This window comes from Schistocerca piceifrons, chromosome 5 (genome assembly GCF_021461385.2).
Source record: "Schistocerca piceifrons isolate TAMUIC-IGC-003096 chromosome 5, iqSchPice1.1, whole genome shotgun sequence".
Classification (NCBI taxonomy): domain Eukaryota; kingdom Metazoa; phylum Arthropoda; class Insecta; order Orthoptera; family Acrididae; genus Schistocerca; species Schistocerca piceifrons.
The window spans coordinates 253,836,885-253,857,636 of NC_060142.1; the positions used below are offsets into that span (position 1 = coordinate 253,836,885).

The window sequence follows — 20,752 nt, forward strand, 5'->3', positions numbered from 1 at the left end:
TATCCTCCTGAACCCACCGATTCCATATTCTGCTAACAGTCATTGGATCTCGTCCAACGCGAGCAGCAATGTCGCGATACGATAAACCACAATCGCAATAGGCTACAATCCCACCTTTATCAAAGTCGGAAACGTGATGGTAGGCATTTCTCCTCCTTACCTGAGGCACCACAACAACGTTTCACCAGAGAACTCCGGTCAACTGCTGTCTCTGTATGAGAAATCGATTGGAAACTTTCCTCATGTCGGTACGTTGTAGGTGCCGCCACCCCTTGTGTGAATGGTCTGAAAAAGCTAATCATTTGTGTATCACAGCATCTTCGGTTAAATTTCGCGTCTGTAGCACGTCATCTTCGTGATGTAGCAATTTTAATGGCCAGTAGTGTATTTTCGAAACATTGTTCATTCTGAGACTAAAGTAAAAAACGAAAAATTTTACTCTCTTTCCCAATGATACATAACTCAAAGTTAAATCGAGAAATTACCACCTGCGTATTCCCACAAACTGCGTACATGTTAGAAACGATCTTGCGTGAGCTGTTTACATCCAGTATCAACAGGTTCGTTGAAAATCAGTGTATTCCTTCAATAGAGACTCCATTGCTTGTCTGATCACTCCGTTCTCCATAACACTGCTTTTCACAAAGATACAGTAAAACGGCCAGATACTTGGTGAGAGGTGGATCCAGTTGAGAATGAAAACTCAATTCCGGAAAGACCGTTAACTATCGCTCCAGAGCAAAGAAAGTATGAGGGACAACGTTTAATGACTGCACATTTCAGGCTTTTGTGCGTGATATCATTGATTTAGAGGGACTTATGTATGCAGAGCAATCTAACGAAAGAAACCATTTGGTCAAAATGCCTCCTCTCAGATTATTCTCCTAAATGAAACAGATTTCCTGGCACTGTCTCACTTATTTTTGTTTCCATACTTCAAAAAATGGTTCAAATGGCTCTGAGCACTATGGGACTTAACTGCTGTGGTCATCAGTACCCTAGAACTTACAACTACTTACACCTAACTAACCTAAGGACATCACACACATGCATGCCCGAGCTTTCCGTTCTTCCATAACTATTATAGGAACACATGACCTGCAAGAGATTTCATACGGTACACATCACATTCGATAACTGACTTCGTTCTGGACACATATGTAGTTTAATTTTCTCAAAACACTGTTTGAACAAGAGGCTAAAACCAGATTTTTCAGGTCATATCTGCCTTTACTGATGACTCACAGTCCAGAGAAGTCGGCTATGCTATGACTCCCAAGAAAACATAATCCACGTTACAAACTTTTCCAGAGTACGTCGATGGGAATTATTTTGCCCGAGTTTATTGGCGAGGCAACTATTTACTTGTGTACGGACAGTAAAAGAAGAAGGAATTTCCAGTAAGGCATCATGGAAACTGCATTACAGAGAACGGTCACGAGTGCTCGTGAGAGCGACTAGCTGTTCTCAGAAACGGCGAGGTGCGTGGACCGGTCAAGGTCAGCGTCCGCTTCCCTGCGCCTGCGTAAACACTCGCCGTGACGTCAGGCGTGCCGGTGAACGTACGTATATATAATGCAGAGGAGACTGAGGCTGGCAGATCACACCTCAGACGCCACAGCACCAGCCTATTGCCAGAGTCACGATGCAGAAATACACTCTGTTGCTGATCTGCCTGGTGGCAGCTGCCGCCGCGTACACCACCAAGTACGACAACATCGACCTGGACGACATCCTGCACAACGACCGCCTGCTGAAGAAGTACCACGAGTGCCTCCTCTCTGACAGCGACGCCTCCTGCACCCCTGACGGGAAGGAGCTCAAGGGTGAGTGCAGTGCTGGCCACACACTATGCTTGCCCCTATATTGATATACGTTATCTTTCTTACATCTGACTTACGAGGGAAGCACACATCCAGCGTAATACCGATTTTGCTCTTCACTCGAACATCTGTAGCATGTAACAAATGTTGCTCTACTATGATGAACTTTTCAGGCGTTTTCGAGAATTGAGCTTCAATGTTTTAGGGGCATATTGAATATCATGAGGGTAAGGCGGCGGTCTACTCCAGCTACCTTCGAAAAACCTATTTTTCCCTAGTCGGCCGAAAAACACTTGTAACAGTTCCACTTCACAAACGAAAACGTATCTTTTCAGTGAACAATATCTAACGATCATATACGTGGTTATCAATTGTCGACTAACAACTCGATCGCTTCTAATACCCAAAAGAAGTTGCGTGCAATACAGCAGTTAGGAAAGCAGGTAATGGTGTCGCCTTTACATAGAAAGAAACCGCAGTTGCTTTCTACTGATGTTCCGAAAGTAATACGAAAGTAATTGACATTATTCGAAGCATGTATAGCTTGATAGACCTTTTTTTAACCACGAATCCTTGTTATAACTCGCATCGAATGCACCACTGTAACTAGCATTGTGACATACCTCTGTAGTCGAATTCGCTATCGTACACCTGTGAGCTCGACTCGGAGGCAAGCCGGTTGGAAATCTAGTGCTGGATAAAGTTTTTACCTCCAGTATTTGGCTGGCACACGGAGGACATTTGGTGACGTGAATATCCTGATCGCCACTTTTTTCGGCACTGTTCTGGATTGAATTCGCAACTTGTCCTAATATCTCAGGAAGTGAAGGCATCTGACACTGCTGATAGTGACCCGTCCATCGTACGGGGACGTTAGAGTCGGCTGCCTTCGTTGGTGCTATTCGAGAGGAGTAGGGTATGTATTAGCGCCGGGCTTCACTCACTCTTTTCTCATCATCTTCATCATTATCAATATCACCATCATCACCACCATCATACGACACAAATACGTAAACGCTATACATATTCCCATTGCGCTCACCTACACTCTACAAACACGCATATGATACAAATCTCACCTATCTGCATTGAGAGGAGTTAGTGATTGTCGAGGAGGACGTCCTTTCCTACAGGCGACCGTATTCACCCCAGCCAGCAATGCCATACTACATCTACAGTCACATCATTGTCATTATTCTTATTCTTCGAAGAAACATGATTGGCTTTAGTATGCCTAGTTGGCACAAAATTTGGAACCAAATCGACTCGAACATACTACGGTCAAAAGTCTAGAGAGATGTGTTAACTGACTGCGCAATCACCACTGCTCTGCGACTGGCAGCTTCGAATGGGATTTAAAAGTTTTGTAAAACTTCGAACATTGATATCTCGGAAACGCTTTAGGAGCGAATCGTACTACAGCGTATTATTTTATATGTAAGTGTGTTCTACAGCCGTGCGAAAGATCGGCGAAATCGAAGACCTGAGAGGTGTATGCTTCCCCTGTTAGTAGCAACATTAACTTTTTCTATAATCTGCACAGAACTTTTCTGTGTTCTTCCATAAATGAACTTTCATTTTTTGTTAGCGTAGACTCCAGCAGTACTATTGTTTGTGACGAAACTACCTGCCGGCCGGGGTGGCCGAGTGGTTCTAGGCGCTACAGTTTGGAACCGCGCGACCACTACGGTCGCAGGTTCGAATCCTGCCTTGGGCATGTATGTGTGTGATGTCCTTAGGTTAGTTAGGTTTAAGTAGTTCTAAGTTCTAGGGGACTGATGACCTCAGAAGTTAAGTCCCATAGTGCTCAGAGCCATTTTTTTTAACTACCTCACCAGTGTGGAAAGTTTGTCTTTGGAAATAAATCTTAAAAAAGTCACTGCTTTGATACCAGCCTCCGTCTCTTATGCCTTGAACCAATATTCCCATATTTACATAGCTGTCACATTCCAATATGGTCCACAATGTACTCAATAATACATATTTCATTCTACTGTAAAATTTTCGCTCTTGTTCACCCTCCATCATTAGGGATTTACTCCAAGATGCATATTACATATCTGATACCTTCATTTCCTCTTCTTTATTTCGCTGAAATTTCACGTTTAACGAGATACCTATGCGGCTTGATTGTCGGTGAGGTACGATATAGGCAACGGGTCTTGCTTATTTAGCTGTTAATTAATATATTACGTGAGGAATAGCTTTCAGCTTACATAGGGAGCAAGGGACTTCGAATGGATTAGTTGACAAGTCTCTTGTTCTTGAATATTTTTTTCCTTGTCTCATCAGGGTACCAGAGAACTACTTAACTCACTCCTTGATTGTGTCTAAATTTCATTCTGCCCCTGCCCCCTCCCCAGTTCATGTCTTCCTCTCTCTCTCTCTCTCTCTCACTCTCTCTTTTTCTAGAAGAGAGTATACCATGTTCAACGGTCAAAGGTTCCTCAACTGCCCAAGTGAAATAGTTAGCCACAAGCTGTCCGGCCGTGCTGTATGTGAAGTATGGCAAAATGCAAACGCCTGAAAATGGAGGCACATATTGCCACAGTAATTCGTATTTTCGAAACTTCTTATGCCTTACCTTAGAGCCTGCGCGACTGTGCAAAATCGTGATGCAGCTCTTCTTTATACTGTATGCACCTGACCGAACTTCTCCGTTAGGGAACTGTCAGATCTTTGTTTCTAGATACAATACAAAATTGTTAAGGCTTTCGTGGTCACTTGTTGACAAACTGCCTATTGGCTTCTGTCTCGGGTTCTTCGGCCGACGTTTATCTAATGATTTTTCTGACGTTTCGCCAGCACAAGTGGCTGGCATTGTCAAAGCTTCACCCTCCATTGCCGGTGGTGAACTGGAGCCGAGCTCGCGGGCGCAGACTGTATGTACCTGGCGCGCCAACGTCCGAGGGCTTCTCCGCGGTCATTTCCGGTGCGGTTCTCCTCTTGCTACCTGCGACGGTCGTTCGCTGCAGTACGGGAAGCCAGGATCCGTTGACCTTAAGGCTTTCCTCTTTCTTGTTCAAACTCTTCGCGTGTTCTTGTGTTTCTACAGCTTCTCTGAACAAGCGCGTGTGATAATGCTTCTCTACAGCCAGAACCTCCGTATCGGCGAATTTTATTACGTGGTCGGTCTCATTCAGTGCATGCTCTGCCACGGCCGATTTCTCCACCTGCCCCAACCTGCAATGTCGCTTATGCTCTTTGATCCTGGTGTTGATGGATCGTCCAGTCATTCCGACATAAACTTTTCCGCATGTGCATGGTATACGGTATATTCCCGACATTGCAAGTGGGTCTCTTTTCTCCTTCGCTGATCTAAGACACTCTTTGATCTTCCTTGTCGGTTTGAAAATCGTCTTTACGCCATGTTTGCGTAATATACGGCCGATTCTGTCCGTCACTCTGGGAATGTATGGCAGAAAGGCCGTACCCGACATTTCTTTTTCTGGTTCCTTACTTCGCCGAGTGTTTGGCTCTGTTACATTTCTAATATAATTTGTGGAGTACCCATTGCTCCTCAGGACAGTTTCCAGGTGTTGCATTTCTCGTTTGAGGTGTTGCGGCTCACATATTCGTCCTGCTCTCGTTACGAGCGTACTAACCGTGCCTCTTTTCTGGCTCGGGTGGTGGTTTGACAATTTGTGCAGGTATCGGTCCGTGTGTGTAGGTTTTCGATACACGCTGTGTCCCAGGGTTTCGCCGTCCCTTGTAACCAGCACATCTAGAAATGGCAGTTTTTTGTCCTTTTCTACTTCCATGGTAAATGTTATGTTGTCATGGAGGCTGTTCAAGTGTCATAGGAAGTCACCAAGCTGTTCTTCATCATGGCTCGGTGCAGAAGAATATACATGTCCGCAGAAAAAAAAAAGCTAATATATTCCGGTATCTCTTCTCTGTGGAAGTCTGCAACGGTGTCCGCTGAAGCACGTGGGGCCAAACTGAAACACAAACAACCGATGTAGGTTCAAAACGAAACTATTTGACTCACATAAAATTGTATTTGAGTACTTCTATATTAAGTATTTTTTATGTCTTTACTCTTCTGACTGTGTTCCCTGTGTGTTAACAGCCGCCGTCCCTGATGCGCTGACCAATGAGTGTGCCAAGTGCAACGAGAAGCAGAAGGCTGGTGCCGAGAAGGTGATCAGGTTCCTTATCAAAGAGAAGCCCGACCTGTGGACGCCGCTGGAGAACAAGTACGACCCCACCGGCACCTACAGGCAGAAGTACGGCGAGGAGCTCAAGAGGGTCTCTGCCTAAACTCCTGCAGTGGCTAGACTGCACAACTGTGATATCTCCTAATCAATATTTCATGTAAACTATTTTTTTCCTATGCGGTTCGTTCCTCTTTTCTAATAAACAAATTTACCTAAATTTTTATCTTGTTTCTCGTGTGAAAAGGAAACCAAATAACCACGGTCGTTTACTTTGAAAGAAACACTATGAAATTTTTAATTCCAGAATACTTACGTTGCTCAGAATATTTTATTCATTTAATTATCCAGGTATTAAACATTTTTACCTTATGTTCACACGACGATGCGTATGTTACAGAAAGGCTTTCCACTAAAGTCGAATGCAACATCTAGAAGGAACTGTATCACAAAAAGTGGAAAACATTGACAGCTATGGTAAAAAAGCAGAGCTTATTGCGGTTCATGGTACTTGGAGAAACAAAGGCAGGTCATAATAACGAAGATTCAGAGTGAGAATGGACGTGAAAGAGGGGTAGGAGAGGAAGTGAAGGGACGACGTGATAGAAATACAGGCAACGAACAGCGCCGAAAAAAATCACCGTGGCTTACAGAGAATCGAAATGAGAAAGAAGCAGAACTAGGAGATAATGGTGACATTTGCATTACTGAGTGACAGAGAGAAAACTGGCCATATGTGATAATTTTTAGGGAAAAAAATGCTGCGTTGATGACAGGAAATGTTTCATATTTTTCTTGAATGTAACAGTGTATTGAACTGTGAGCAGAGTGCAGAGCATCTTCTTCCAGAGGCGAATAGCAGCAGCAGAAAAGGAGCTTGAGAATGTTTTTGTTTCACGGACGGGCACAGTTTCGGTACTACATATGTGAGACCTTGCTTTCCGATGATGGTGAGGTGAAACGTACTTAATCTCTAATACGAGCTACTGGGAACCGTGGGCTCTGAGGAGCAGAGGAAGTAGAGACAGCTTACGGTAGTCGCAAAACGTGTCAGGCATACAAGCATCCTAATTTTGTGTATCGAATACTGACATGATCATATACAAGAATGTGGCAGATATAATGGACTCAATCATACATGGTTGGTGATAACCCCCGTCTAGTATCAGTAATCGTGCAATACTGGATGACGTAATAAAAGTGGGTTGTCAGAACGAGTGATTGCTCAAGTGGACATTCCACATCGTGTGGGAGTATATTCTGAAGTTTTCTGTAGTCTCCCTGCATATGTTGACAGTACTTTCTGCCCTGTATGTTATTCCATCGATAACCCAAGTTCTTCTCCGTTTTCAGTTCTAGTAATAGGATACCTTCGAGGGGAATGGGAGGCAAATATTAACGAAATTAAGAACTATGTAATAGTTGATGGGCTACTAAACTTATTTCGGACTTCTTCACGTTTAGTTTAAGTCCTGTGTATTGCGCCAATTTGAGCAATGATGACAAACCATCATTCTTCTGGATGGTGGCAGTATTGATATCTACAGGACAGGCCTGGCACAAGAGCAAATTCGGTGATCGTCGGCATAGAAATGACACTTATAAAGTAGGGAGTTGACTCAACCTAGGAGATATGATTGAAATACAGAATAAAGAATAGTAAGCCGGACTGACCGCCCAGGCACTCCTGAGAGCGCATACTTCGTGGAAGACTTTCCGTTGCCACAGGCAATACGCTTCTGTTTGTTTCTCAAGCAGCTTTCACACCACTTTAGCACATTATTTGAAACTTTTAGCTGTCGTACTTTCTTTAATACGTCAAAAGCTTTGCTGAAGTTCAATAGTGTCAATCTTGTATTCTCACAGACGTGTATGAAACATTTCTGGTCACCAGTTTCCTTAGTTAGTTAGTACATTACACAAATAAAACGTAACTCCAAGTGTGAAACAGCAAAGTGAGTATTATTCGAAATGAATGGTGGGTACGACTGACACATGAAGCTTAAGTGACCATATGTGAGTTAAACAAACTTAATAGACCCAAACCCGTTCCGTTTTGCATTTATACATGCTGCTACACATTCCATGGTTTCCTGTAACTAAACTGTCTTTAGCTACAAATAGCTCATTGTGCACAGACACACACTCACTCACCAAACTAGTTGAAATTGGGTAAAAGGAAACTCCGCCCATCTGGCGTTAGAGCGGTTAATCGGTACTGTCATCCTCAGCCACTGGCTTCATCTGGATGGGTTATGGATGGGCATGGAGTCGGCATACCGCTCTCCCAGTCGTTGTCGGCTTTGTAGGCCTGGCAGTCGCTGCTTCTCTTCCGAATAGCTCCTCAGATCGCATCAGGAAGCTGCGTGGACACGGGTCTAGACATCCCACCGAGGACAAAACCCGGACAGTACCGGGAATTGACACGAGTCCTCTGCACGGCAATTGCCCACTCTGACCACTCCGCTATGGAGGCGGAAACATTGACAGAAAGACGTCATTGTTCGGACACGTTCGTAATGAAATGCAAGTATATTTTCGAAGAATAAGGCCTTTGACCCGATGTATAGCACGTCCTCTTCACAATCACCATACACCAAATACAGATCAAACCCAACTAACTAGTACAACTTGCACTACAACAAGAAAATGGCATACAATGACGTACCACAACAAATTCACTCGAAAAATAGGTAACATTCAAAAAAACAAGGCATTAACATTGCTTACAAAGCAAACAATTCCTTACAAAAGCACACCCCAAAACTGAAATCAAAACCAAACGGATACCAACAATGTAGTATCTGTCATCTCAGTTGCAGAGAGGGTTGGGTTGTTTGTGGGAGGAGAGCAGACTGCGAGGTCATCGGTCTCATCGGGCTAGGGAAGGACGGGGAAGGAAGCAAGCCGTGCCCTTTCAAAGGAACCATCCCTGCATTTACCTGGGCTTATTTAGGGAAATCACGGAAAACCTAAATCAGGACGGCTGGACGCGGAGTTGAACCGGCTTCCTCCAGAATGCGACTCCAGTGTGCTAGCGACTGCGCCACCTCGCTCGGTCCAGTTGCAGATAATGTGAAAATATATGCACTGGAACGACGGGCAGCACAGTCGAAACAGGATATAACGAACACGTCAGAGCATTTAAATACGGTACAAATCATTCAACATTTGCTGATCATGCAAAAGAAGAACACAATAGACCAAGCAATATTGAAAACGATATGAATATAATTAAAAGCAGTAAAGACAGACACCTCCTCCCTTTCCTAGAAAATTTCCACGTACAATAAGCATTAACACAAAGTAAACAGTTGCTCAATCACCAGATAAATATTAGAAACCAGACTCTCTATATAATAATTGATGAAATTGAAACTCCCCTTAGAAAAATTTATGAATTATTGTGCTGATAAACCTCTTACGTTATTTGATTTTCAAACAGCTGAGCAAAACTGAACGTACTCAGACATTTCTCTCTTTACTTATTCTGATCAACAATAAACTGATACACAATATTTTTAGCGCAACGCAATCTGACTTTCAATAATCCCTACAAAAGAATGGCCCTGACTAACAATAACCTACACCTTTCATGAATCACTTACTATACAAAAATCTTCGTTACTCGAACAACTGCAACACAGCGAGCGCCAATACTGCCAGCTAAAGAAAAGATTCTAACTACTGTAGGCACTAACTACTGATAGGCATAGTTAGCAAATGAAAGATTTTGATACATAACAAACAATGTATTTACCTTAATAACATCATATATATATATATATATATATATATCAGTTAATGATATTCAGCATTACAAATTTACGCTTTCTGATGGACACACCTCCAGATCGTCCGCTCTCAAAATTCTGCCATCTCTTCCCCCTCCCCCCCCCCCCCCCCACATCCACCACTCCTGACGGCTCACCTCCACTGCCCAACACTACAATAGCGAATATTCCAACAGTGCAAACCAGCCACAGACTGCACATAGCACAGTCAGTGATTTCCATACAGAGCGCTACGTGGGTTTACCAACATAAAAACCTAAACAGCCTACTTACAAAATTACATGCAAAAGAAAAGAGCCTATTCCATCCTTCAGCCCCCCCACTCTCCCACAACGCCCCCCCCCCTCCACTCACAGTTTCATTTCACTTCTCGCTCCTCACCTTCTCCTCTAACTCACACTCCATCACACTGCCATATATTTAAGTCCACTCAATATGGTTTCCCCCTCCTCACAAAAAAAAAAAAAAAAAAAAAAAAAAAATAGAAAATGTTGTACGTCATAGACAAAGTAGTGGAAACGTTATGTTGGCAACACTGCAAACCACAAACAACAACACATATTAGAAGTACAAAAACAAACAGAATACAGTGGTACGCATAAAAGTGTGTTGTGAAAAACATAAGAAATGCATAGTGCTGCAGAACATCTAAAAATTAGACCAAAATTATCAGTGTCCAACACAGAAAAACAACGATGTGCTAGCAGACAGCATTTCCCGATGTAAGCGAGAAATCTGCTGAAAAATCGTCCTAAGTTCAAGGCAACCTATTCTTAACGAACTGTTTTTCGATCCAAAAGCAAATAAAAATGTAAATAACTTAATTACAGACCACTGGTGTTGCTTTACCTCAATAAAGGTAAAGGTGTCTCGTGAAAAAAATCATGCAAAGATTATATAGCAACTACGGACACTATGGGCACACAGATGAAGAATTTAAAGCTATAGACCATCTGAGTGTAATTCGCGTTCGCTGCTGTTCGTTTTGTATCGTCAGAGATGCAGTAGTCAGGTACAGACTTACTACAAGGGCAACACACTTCCTTTCTGTGCAGTCAGAAAGGAGACGACAGGTACAATTTGATTTATTATTTCGATTATTAATATGAAATAGAAACTTCAGTGCCAATGGTAGTTGCGAACAGCATGCAGAGTGGTCAGTAACAATCTGAAAAGCTCATAAGGACGCAGCGGAAAGGCTCTGTTGTGAAATAATTGTTAAGAAAAAAATTCTATACGTTGCACCGTTACCGCGTTGATTAGCATTATGGTAGCCAATCAGGCTGTAGCTCTCGCAAATTCGAGTAGCCTTACAGAGACGGTATCGACAAACGTGTTCTTGGTTTGGTTTCCTAAAACCGACAAAAGAGAGCAGTACAAAAATGGACCTGGGACGGTACAAAGGATCGAACCCGAGCGAAAGGCTGAGCAGTCTCGTATGCTATCATCTACGCTGTGAGAAAAACTGACGGGTCTCTTGTATTTGTTGGTGCAACGGCCAGATCGGCTAACTTCAACGCTAATTAAGTCGGAAACGGCGAAACACACCGAATTTTTTTCTTAACAACTACCTACCCTGCTACACCCTTACAAAGTTTTCCAGACTGTTCCTGACCACACTGTATAATGCAACTACTATAACACGCTCTACGGTTCTTGTTTCGTATTTACAACTGTTCGTTTTGTTACAACTTTAAACATAGCTGCGTGCAGCAACCGTGAAAATATTTTTTGTGGTAAAGACAGCCCACTGGTTGCAATGGATTTTATAGTCGAAGTGACCATCGTTTCGACTCCTAAACAAAGGGAGTCTTCATCAGAATTTATATTACCTAAATAAGGGGGATACAAAGTTAGTCATTCATAAGAAAAATACAAGACAGTAATAATTAATATTCGTATATAAAGATGTACTTACATACGTAAAAAGTCGAGCATTACAGCTCTCGTTACACAATTTTAACACCAAAAAGGCCTCGTCACATAATAAAACATCCTACGTAAAAGTTTTACTGTCATTTCTAGTTAAAAGATTGCCGCTAAGAGCTGCTTGTGTACACTGAAACAGGTGGCATCAGACCGGGTGGCGCGTGCACCGGCTATACTACAATCTGGACATGAGGTGTCATTCCATCTGGTGATGAAAACTGGTAACATCTGCTTTACGTGACAGAAAGGTTACAGCAGTTTGTATAGCAGATGTGTCTACAGCTTTTAAACATTCTATAGTATGAAGACATATTATAATTTAAAAGTTGTAAGAAATTATGAAAGATTTTTTCAGTAATTTGTTACGGTAAAATACGGTAAGTGATTAGACTGCAATAAGAGTATGGGGAGGAAAACATTTCAGAAAAAAACCTGAGGACAAATTGACATAGATGAAAAACATCTTTTAAGGATCATTCAGTAAAGGTTTGAAGCCGTTGAAAAAATTCTTCTTACGTAACTGTAACTGTTCATTAATAATAAGGTTATCATTGAGAGATAAATGTTTGAATATTTCCATTTCCTCAAGAACATCAAGGTCTACGACCTTTTTTCACTGTGTGCAGAATATTAATTTCATTAATTTCCTTAGGTTTGTGGCCTGAGATCAGCAAATGATCAGCGAAAGAAGAATTATGAATGTTAGTGCCTTTTTTCCCCAATAAATGCTCTTTATATGTGACTGAAAAAGCTCACCCTGTTTGTCCTATATAATATGAAGGACATGTGTCGCAAATGATTTTATAGACTCCTGAATGTAACAAAGGGGAACGTACTGATTTTAAGTTATGAAGGAGATTGGCTTTCAGGTTATTATTAGTGGAGAATGTAAGATTGGAATTTAAGGAGGCGCTGGATTCTGTAAGAGATGGGCCCTAAAAACGGAATGGAACAATATTTCTTTTCTTGCTGTTCGGTATTGGAGGAACCGAGAGTGGTAACTCTGTTGTTAGTTTTCTGCTTGAAGATATCATCTGCTATAGTGGGTTCGTATCCATTATTAACTGCGATAGTTTTAATCAAATTTATCTCAGCATTGAGATTTTCAAAAGACAAGGGCGTAGAAACAGCTCTGTGTATGGAGGAATGAAAAAACGGCATTTTTGTGAGATTGTGGGTGTGTAGAAATAGCTGGTACGATTTCATCTGTGCAAGTTTCTTTTCGGTAAAAGTTGAAAGAAATTTTATTGTCGATTAAAGTTAATAAAATCCAAATAATTTAATTGACGGTGTTTATTTTCTAGTTCAACTGTAAAACTGATTTTCTCGTGAAGTTCATTGAAGACCTTAACTATATTGTCTATATCATTAATAGGTCCTTTGTAAAGAATCAAAATGTCATCAACGTATCGGGAATATGAAAGGATGCCTAAGGTTGCAGCTGAGAAATTTTTAAAGACTTTTTCTTCTAAGGAGTTAATGATGATGTCTGCAAGGATATCAGCTAGTGGGTTACCCATAGTTTGACCATCAGGTTGCTGATACAGTTGTCCATTAAATTCGAAATAATCATATTTCACTACAGTTTGAATGAGATTCATGAAATTGGTAACTTGCTCATCAGAGATTTCTTTTTTGAAGAAACGTAAATTAAGGAGTTAATGATGATGTCTGCAAGGATACCAGCTAGTGGGTTACCCATAGCTTGACCATCAGGTTGCTGATACAGTTGTCCATTAAATTCGAAATAATCATATTTCACTACAGTTTGAATGAGATTCATGAAATCGGTAACTTGCTCATCAGAGATTTCTTTTTTGAAGAAACGTAAATTATTTTCTACTATATTCAGCGTTTTCCTCACAGGTACGTTCGTATAAAGGTTTTTAATGTCAAGTGAAAATATTTTTGTATCTAGATCACAATGCAAGTCGTTAACTTTTTGAACAAGAATTTGACTGTTAGGGACCGAATAATTGTTTTGAAAAACGTATGAGATTTTTAATTTATCGTGTAAAAAGTTTGCAAGGTCGTGGCAGGCACTGTTCATACTGTTTGAAATAGGGCGGATTGGGTGGTTTTCTTTGTGAATTTTAAATTGTCACCGTAATTTAGGGGGTTGGGGATTCATGTTAATCAATTGCTTTTTGTGATACGGTTTAAGTAGAAATTTTGCATCATTAACGGCAAACCTAATTTCTTTTTGCAGAGACGGAGGTGGATCCTCGTTTAGTTCGGAAATATTGTTTTCCTCGAAAAATTGTAAGGTTTTAGTTGCATATTCACTTTTAGCGGTAACAATAAGCGAACTACCTTTGTCGGATTTTGTCACTAAGGCATCATTTTCTTCATTTTCTTTAAGCTTCTTATTAATAGCTGTAACTAATTTCCTATCATTGCTTACAGTATTTTGTACAGTGGTTAAATTTTTATTAATGATGTTACATACATCATAGGCTATTCTGATTTGTCGTATAATCAAGACCACTTTTAAGCTCTACAATCAGATTTTCTACAACTTTTGTGTCTGCTACATTAGGCAAAATATCGTATTTATATACGCATATTAATTATTACTGTCTTGGCTCTGAGCACTATGGGACTTAACATCTGTGGTCATCAGTCCCCTAGAACTTAGAACTACTTAAACCTAACTAACCTAAGGACATCACACACATCCATGCCCGAGGCAGGATTCGAACCTGCGACCGTAGCGGTCACGCGGGTCCAGACTGTAGCGCCTAGAACCACACGGCCACACCGGCCGGCTTACTGTCTTGTATTTTTCTTATTAATGACTAACTTTGCATCCCCCTTATTTAGGTGATATAAATTCTGATAAAGGCTCCCTTCGTTTAGGAGTCGAAACCATGGTCAATTCGACTATAAAATCCATTGCAAGTCTTTACTACAAAAAATGTTCCTTTTGCAACATAATAGCCTCACGTTTCTGCCTTTTATGCACTTGCCGCTGTAAGAACCATCCTCAGATTTTTCTTTCATTTATCGTGAGTTCTTCACGTTTCTGCCTTTTATGCACTTGCCGCTGTAAGAACCATCCTCAGATTTTTCTTTCATTTATCGTGAGTTCTTCACTAAGGAAGGTAGGGGAATATCACAGATTTTTTTAAAGGAAATCCACTTCTCATAGCTTGGGAATAAACCTGGTGATGACGATAAGTGCTCTCCGCTACGTATAATACGCTATGTGTGTCTTGAAGATCTCAGTTAATAGTCAAATATTGTGTTATGGACTGAGGAAGTAAACTTTTGTAATGGTGCTGATACTGCTCTGTCTGGAGATTTTGATGACACTACCCTGGATATTTGAAGCGCTTCCCGATCTAATGTAGATGAACAAGCTCGTAAGTTTCAGTTTAGTTTGGACAGTTTAAAACTGAAGTCTTTTTTTCATGAACCAAACTAAGTAATTTGGTTAGTGTGTTAGGTGATAAATAGGAAAAAGCTGTACTGCTTGAACCCAGAATCAAAGAAAAGAAGTTGTCAGCAGGAGAATACATTCTGCACGTGATTACTCAATTTCAGTATAAGCTTCCCTATCGCATTAGTTTAGTACTATTGTGAAGAATGATGACACCTAACATATGGGAGCCACGGGATGTCTTTACCGCATGCTTATTTCTAATACTTGAAGAATAAAAATGACACGCAAGAACACTTTTATCCGACGAGTGAAGTACGGATGGTAGTTCTTCTTCTAACAGCACCTAATTGTAGATCACTGCAGCATACGAAACAATTGAGAAAAAAGCGCAGATAATTTTCGTTTTCAAGAAAACGCACAAAATTAAATGCCTGTATGAACAACATTATTCGATTGTTGAATTGTGGAACATGTTTTATGGTAGTTTTGGAGACCCGCAACCTATTGTATGAAGGTCAAACAGATTCCGTAAACAGCCACCTTGCAAATTTTGTCTCACTATCGTGGTTCACGAGATCCAGAGCGCCGTAGACTACGTCCAGATTATTGCCGCGTTCATTCACTTCGATGCAGTCCTGCACTGTTGTTTTGTGAACAAAATACTCGCTAGCTGAGTAGAGGACCAGATGGATGGTTTCACATGCTAACAGATAATACTAAAGAAGTGTAAGTTAGGGTATGCTGATTTCATTAGAAAAATTCCAACGCCAGGAAACGATACTGAAGTTCAGGGAAACCTACAATCGATCGACGAATGATGTATCGGCCTTCATAATGCATTACATATGCCCACACGAAAGACCCATTACTTTTCTATTACCCCATCGCCGATTCAGTAACAACCGGAAGTGTTGCGAATAACCATCTAGTGCAATCGAAAACGGAATGACCTTATAAAAATCGCAGCAGGAAAATCAGATGGTAGGCTGAGATTTACTGCAGTAAGAGTAATCTGAAGAGGATTTTAACTCATTTACAGAAGACGTGGCTTATCAAACACTCGTTCGAACAGTTTTGGAGTATTGTTTATCAGCAATGGACCATTGCCAGGTAGAATTACTAGCAAGTACTTGCGGCACGTTTTGTCACTGGTTCGATGGTAAGAGCCAGAGAGTTACGGAAATATTCCAGGAGCAGACACTACAAGAGAGGTGTTTTGGGTCGACGAGAGGTTTACTGTTAAGATTTCGAGAGCGTACGTCCAAGAAAAGTTGGGCGCTATGTTAGTTTATCCCACAAGAGTATCAAGATACAATGAGCAACGTGGAGAAATTACGTTTACCGACAGACGTTTTTCCCATGTGTCTTTCGCAAAAGCAACAACGAAGAGGGGAACCCTGCGCCACACACCATAATGTGGCTTACGGAGTATAGATGTAGCTGTGTGTGGTTTGTCCAGGCTATCTTGTATTAAACAAATTTTATAAAGAGCTGACAAACAGTGGGATGATTTGGGCTCAGTGTGACACTACTGTACGGATAGCTGACACCTCTTGTCGACCTTCGTCTGTCAGTGATCTACTTCCAATGTTTCTATCGTGGACGGCTACACAGCTGAATAAGGAGCTTCTCACCAGCAGTCTCTCACTTTATTAGTATTCTAGGTTGAAATGCTGTTCTGATGTCACAGGACGTATCCGGTTGTAATTGGATACAGGAGCTGCAATCGTGAAATGAAATTTTGTTGGTTTCAGGCAACCATTCAACACATTTCTGGCAGGGATTGTCGTAGGGCGAATGTTACCTGCAGACTTCCAAGATTTTATATCCTACGTCACGTCAGTGTGACGATTTTGATACACACACACACACGCACACACACACACTCTCTCTCACACACACACACACACACACACACAGTATGGTCTACATTGGTCTGAAAGCCGATGAAAGCCGATACGTATTTTACAGGCTCACGTGCTTTTGTAGCGTAACATTCTGTTCTCACCGTTAGAACACGGCTCGGTGCGAGCACAGTGGTACACGTGGTTCTTCCCAGTACAAAAAACACAGCTCATTTAGGAGCTCGACAGGTGTACAATGGGTCACAGTAAACACTGAAATATTAATCTCACGAATACTCGTACAGTATTACGCGACGTCGAAGAAGCAAATATCCCCTGACAGCTCCATCAGTAACAAAGCAATGATCGAACGCTAAATGAAACACGTTCTGTATAATTTCTAGCAGACTTTCTGGAAAACAAGATACATGGAGTCAGCACACAGATAATCAAGAAGCTCAGTTCATGTTGTTTTGCCATTACAAACATCTCTCACTAAACTGACGTGACGATAAGATGCTGTCGTATTTTGCGTATGATCACTCTCTCATGCAGCATGAAAGTATCCTCTAGGCAATGCCCCTAAACCAAAGGAAATATTTATCAATCTGAAGCGACAAACAATAAAATTACGTAAAGTAGATAATCGCATATCTTCCACAGAGTTTTTAAGGATGTTGCAATTCTTGCACACAGTTCCCAGGACACTGACTCGTTAATGGATATTGATACTGATAAAAAAACTGGTTCAAATGGCTCTAAGCACTATGGGACTTAACATCTGAGGTCATCAGTCCCCTAGACTTCGAACTACTTAAACCTAGCTAACCTAAGAACATCACACACATCCATGCTCGAGGCAGGAGTTGAACCTTTTACCGTAGCAGCCCCGTAGTTCCGGACTGAAGCGCCTAGAGCCGCTCGACCACAGCGGCCGGCTTATTGACAATAATAGTCAGTTTAAGATGAACTGTGATTTACACATTCATAGTGCAATGCCTCCTTGACAAACGTTTAAAACAGAATTATGTAGTGTGGTGCAAAGGTATTCGCTAAGCTCCCATACAACAACAAGTAAGAATTAGGAATGCCTAACACTTTAAAACACACCAACATGATTAGTAACTCTCTTCTGAATATTTGGTTTCAAGGAGGAAAAGTCCTCGTAGCAACGTGAACTAGTAGCAATGAAAATATCTATGCATGAAGCAAATGCCACCGTCGTACCTTAGCAAAAGATCTGGCCAAGAACCAGATAAAATTCTCGTAACGTTAAATCGCAAAGCGAGTCTAAGGCTTCCATAAAATCACTAGTGGACCAATTTGGTGTGGCAGTAGTAGAAAGCAAAACGACAGCCAAAGTTTTGAATTTCGCGTCTAAGAAATCGGTCACCAGGAGAATTGTACAAACTGAAACTAACTTGTTGTCCCGTTCCATTTTTTCTCAATAAATTACGGTACAGGAGATTTATAGCGAGAGTGTTTTTACTCTGCAGAAGTAAGTCTGTTGGTAACAAGCAGAATTGATTTTTTATTTCGTGTGTGCCACGTTTCCTTGTATCCTTTCCCTTATGCGACCTGGGCTGTATGAATGAGATATTATGTGAAGTAGCAAAAATCTTTGGTCAGAGAGTGTAGCACTGCGTGAGTAGAGTGGTTCTGTGGTGGGATAGTACCAACCCCTAAACGCGAACAAGTTTAGCAAAGATAGTGTCCAAGTCAGGTCAGAGAGGTCGCTAAGACACGAGTTTCTCTACGTCAGGTTGGCGAGCCATCCCCTCCACCACCTTTTGAACGAACAAAGGTTAGGCGATGTGTTCGCAGACCCACTTGTTCTTGGGCAGCGGCGCTGGATAGACGTGGGGACGCAGCACTCGACTTTGATAATGTTAACAAAGGTACCGGAATGTCTCAAAACTGCTCGTCACTAAAGTCCATATGTTGAAATCAGGTGTGAGATTAACACTAAACCCCCATAAGGGAGTTTATTTTCACAATTTAGTCCAATTTCAGTAAGAAATTTACGTTTGTGCCTAGGTCAGGCCACGTACCATGTGCCTTAAGCTCACAGTCGCGTTATTACTCTGTCTTATCGGAACTTAACTCATTTAATGTATTTCAATGTGGTCCTTTTTTACAGTAATAGTTTGGGGGTTTTTCATTTATTTTCATATGTTTCCTCTGTGTACTTGATTTCCTGCCACGTGGTTGATTGCAGCAACCGCCACATTGGTAAACTGCAGTTTCGGTCTGAAAATGTATAGTAGTCGAGTGAATAACCACACAGTAGTGGGTGAGTGTAAGATAGAGAACGAATAATCTTGTGTGTCCGTAGATATGTATTAGCATTTGTGTTGACTACCGCTACTTGGCCACGTGAGTGGAATAGTATTGATGTGATAGTGTTTCTTGTGCTCCCCATAACTATTTGGTTCGCCTACAAAGAAGTGCATTACGTAACATACACGGCTTAAACTGTTGTATCTAGGAAAGTTCAGATTTTAATGTCCATTGATGGAATAAAGACTTGCAAAATTTTCCAGCAAATTGATAGTAGAGGGGCTCTTCCCCCCCCCCCCCCCCCCAACACTCCCCCTTCCCCCCCCCCCCCCCATTTCAGTAACGTGGTGTAGTTTCTGAACGCAAGATTCATTCATAGTTAACTGCACTACTTGCTACTCTTTCTTTAGCGCATGTTTTAACGAAACTTCTGTTTGTTGGGACAATTTTAGGAAAGTATGGTTCATTTGTGAAGGAGACCACATATGCGATGCTGACATAACATGTTCTTGAGTACCGTTCGAATTTTTTGGATCCACACCAGGTTGGATTAAAGGAAGACAACAAAAGAATTCAGAGAAGGCTGCTACATTTGTTACCGGTAGTATAGAATAATACTAAGGTATTATGGACATGCTTCGAGAACTCAAATGGGAATTCCTCGACAGAAGGAGACGTTCTTTTGGAGTAACGATACTGAGAAAATTTCGAGAACGGGTATTTGAAGCTGACTACAGAAAATTACTCCTTTTGTCAACATACGTCTCTCGAAAGCACCACTAAGATGAGATACAAGAAATTACGGCTCATGCGGAAGCATATAAATAGTCCATTTTTCCTTGTTCTTTTTGCGACAGGAGGAGGAAAAGAAATCACTAGTAGTGATAAACGGTACCCTCCGCCACACACCGAACAGTGGCTTGCGGAGTATGTATGAAGTGTAGATGTAGATTGTGAAGTTGCGTGACAAGCCATGATGAACTGTAAGATAACTGTATTTATATATATAGGTAATTATTTTTATGAAAAATGTCACTGTAATGAAGTAAATATTTAGCTATCAATAGAAAGTAAGAGCAGCAATTTAATGTAACTTACGGAAAAATATGTTTTTTTTTTTTTTGAAGAAGTAGCTTTCTCTCTCATTTTCTACATGAGATTTAGTTGGCGTACGAACAGAAATCTTTTCACAGTGTACTATTGCACGGCTAGCACCTGCGGTTCCACTAACCTTCATACAGCCGTGTATAGCGAGTGGCGGCATCTTCCGTCGCTCGCTACTTACACGGACTCGGGCGATCGCAGAGGCATCAGACGCGCTCAGAAACATTTCCGTGAAGTCTCCAACATTCGCCATCGATCCGGGCGGGGCTAGTCTTGTCACAGGTGTCGCTGCCAGCGTCCGTACATGGTTGCAGCCAGCCACGTGCCTCCAAGCGCTGGTCCCTGTGTCCTTCCGTCACCCGGCTGTACTGTACGTCACTGCTCGACCGAAGTAAGTCGGGAGTCGCTCTGTGACCAAGTGCCTCGCAGTGCCGAG

The 20,752-nt window shown here is 41.6% G+C and overlaps 1 protein-coding gene across 1 annotated transcript; it reads left to right on the forward strand.

The window, feature by feature from the left end:
* The first annotated feature begins 1,606 nt into the window (after positions 1 to 1,606).
* On the forward strand, positions 1,607 to 6,200 carry LOC124798686 (allergen Tha p 1-like). Its single transcript, XM_047262190.1, has 2 exons — positions 1,607 to 1,826; positions 5,896 to 6,200. Exons 1-2 carry the CDS (start codon positions 1,646 to 1,648, stop codon positions 6,084 to 6,086), a joined length of 372 nt encoding a protein of 123 aa, XP_047118146.1. The 5' UTR covers positions 1,607 to 1,645; the 3' UTR covers positions 6,087 to 6,200.
* Positions 6,201 to 20,752: the final 14,552 nt, after the last annotated feature.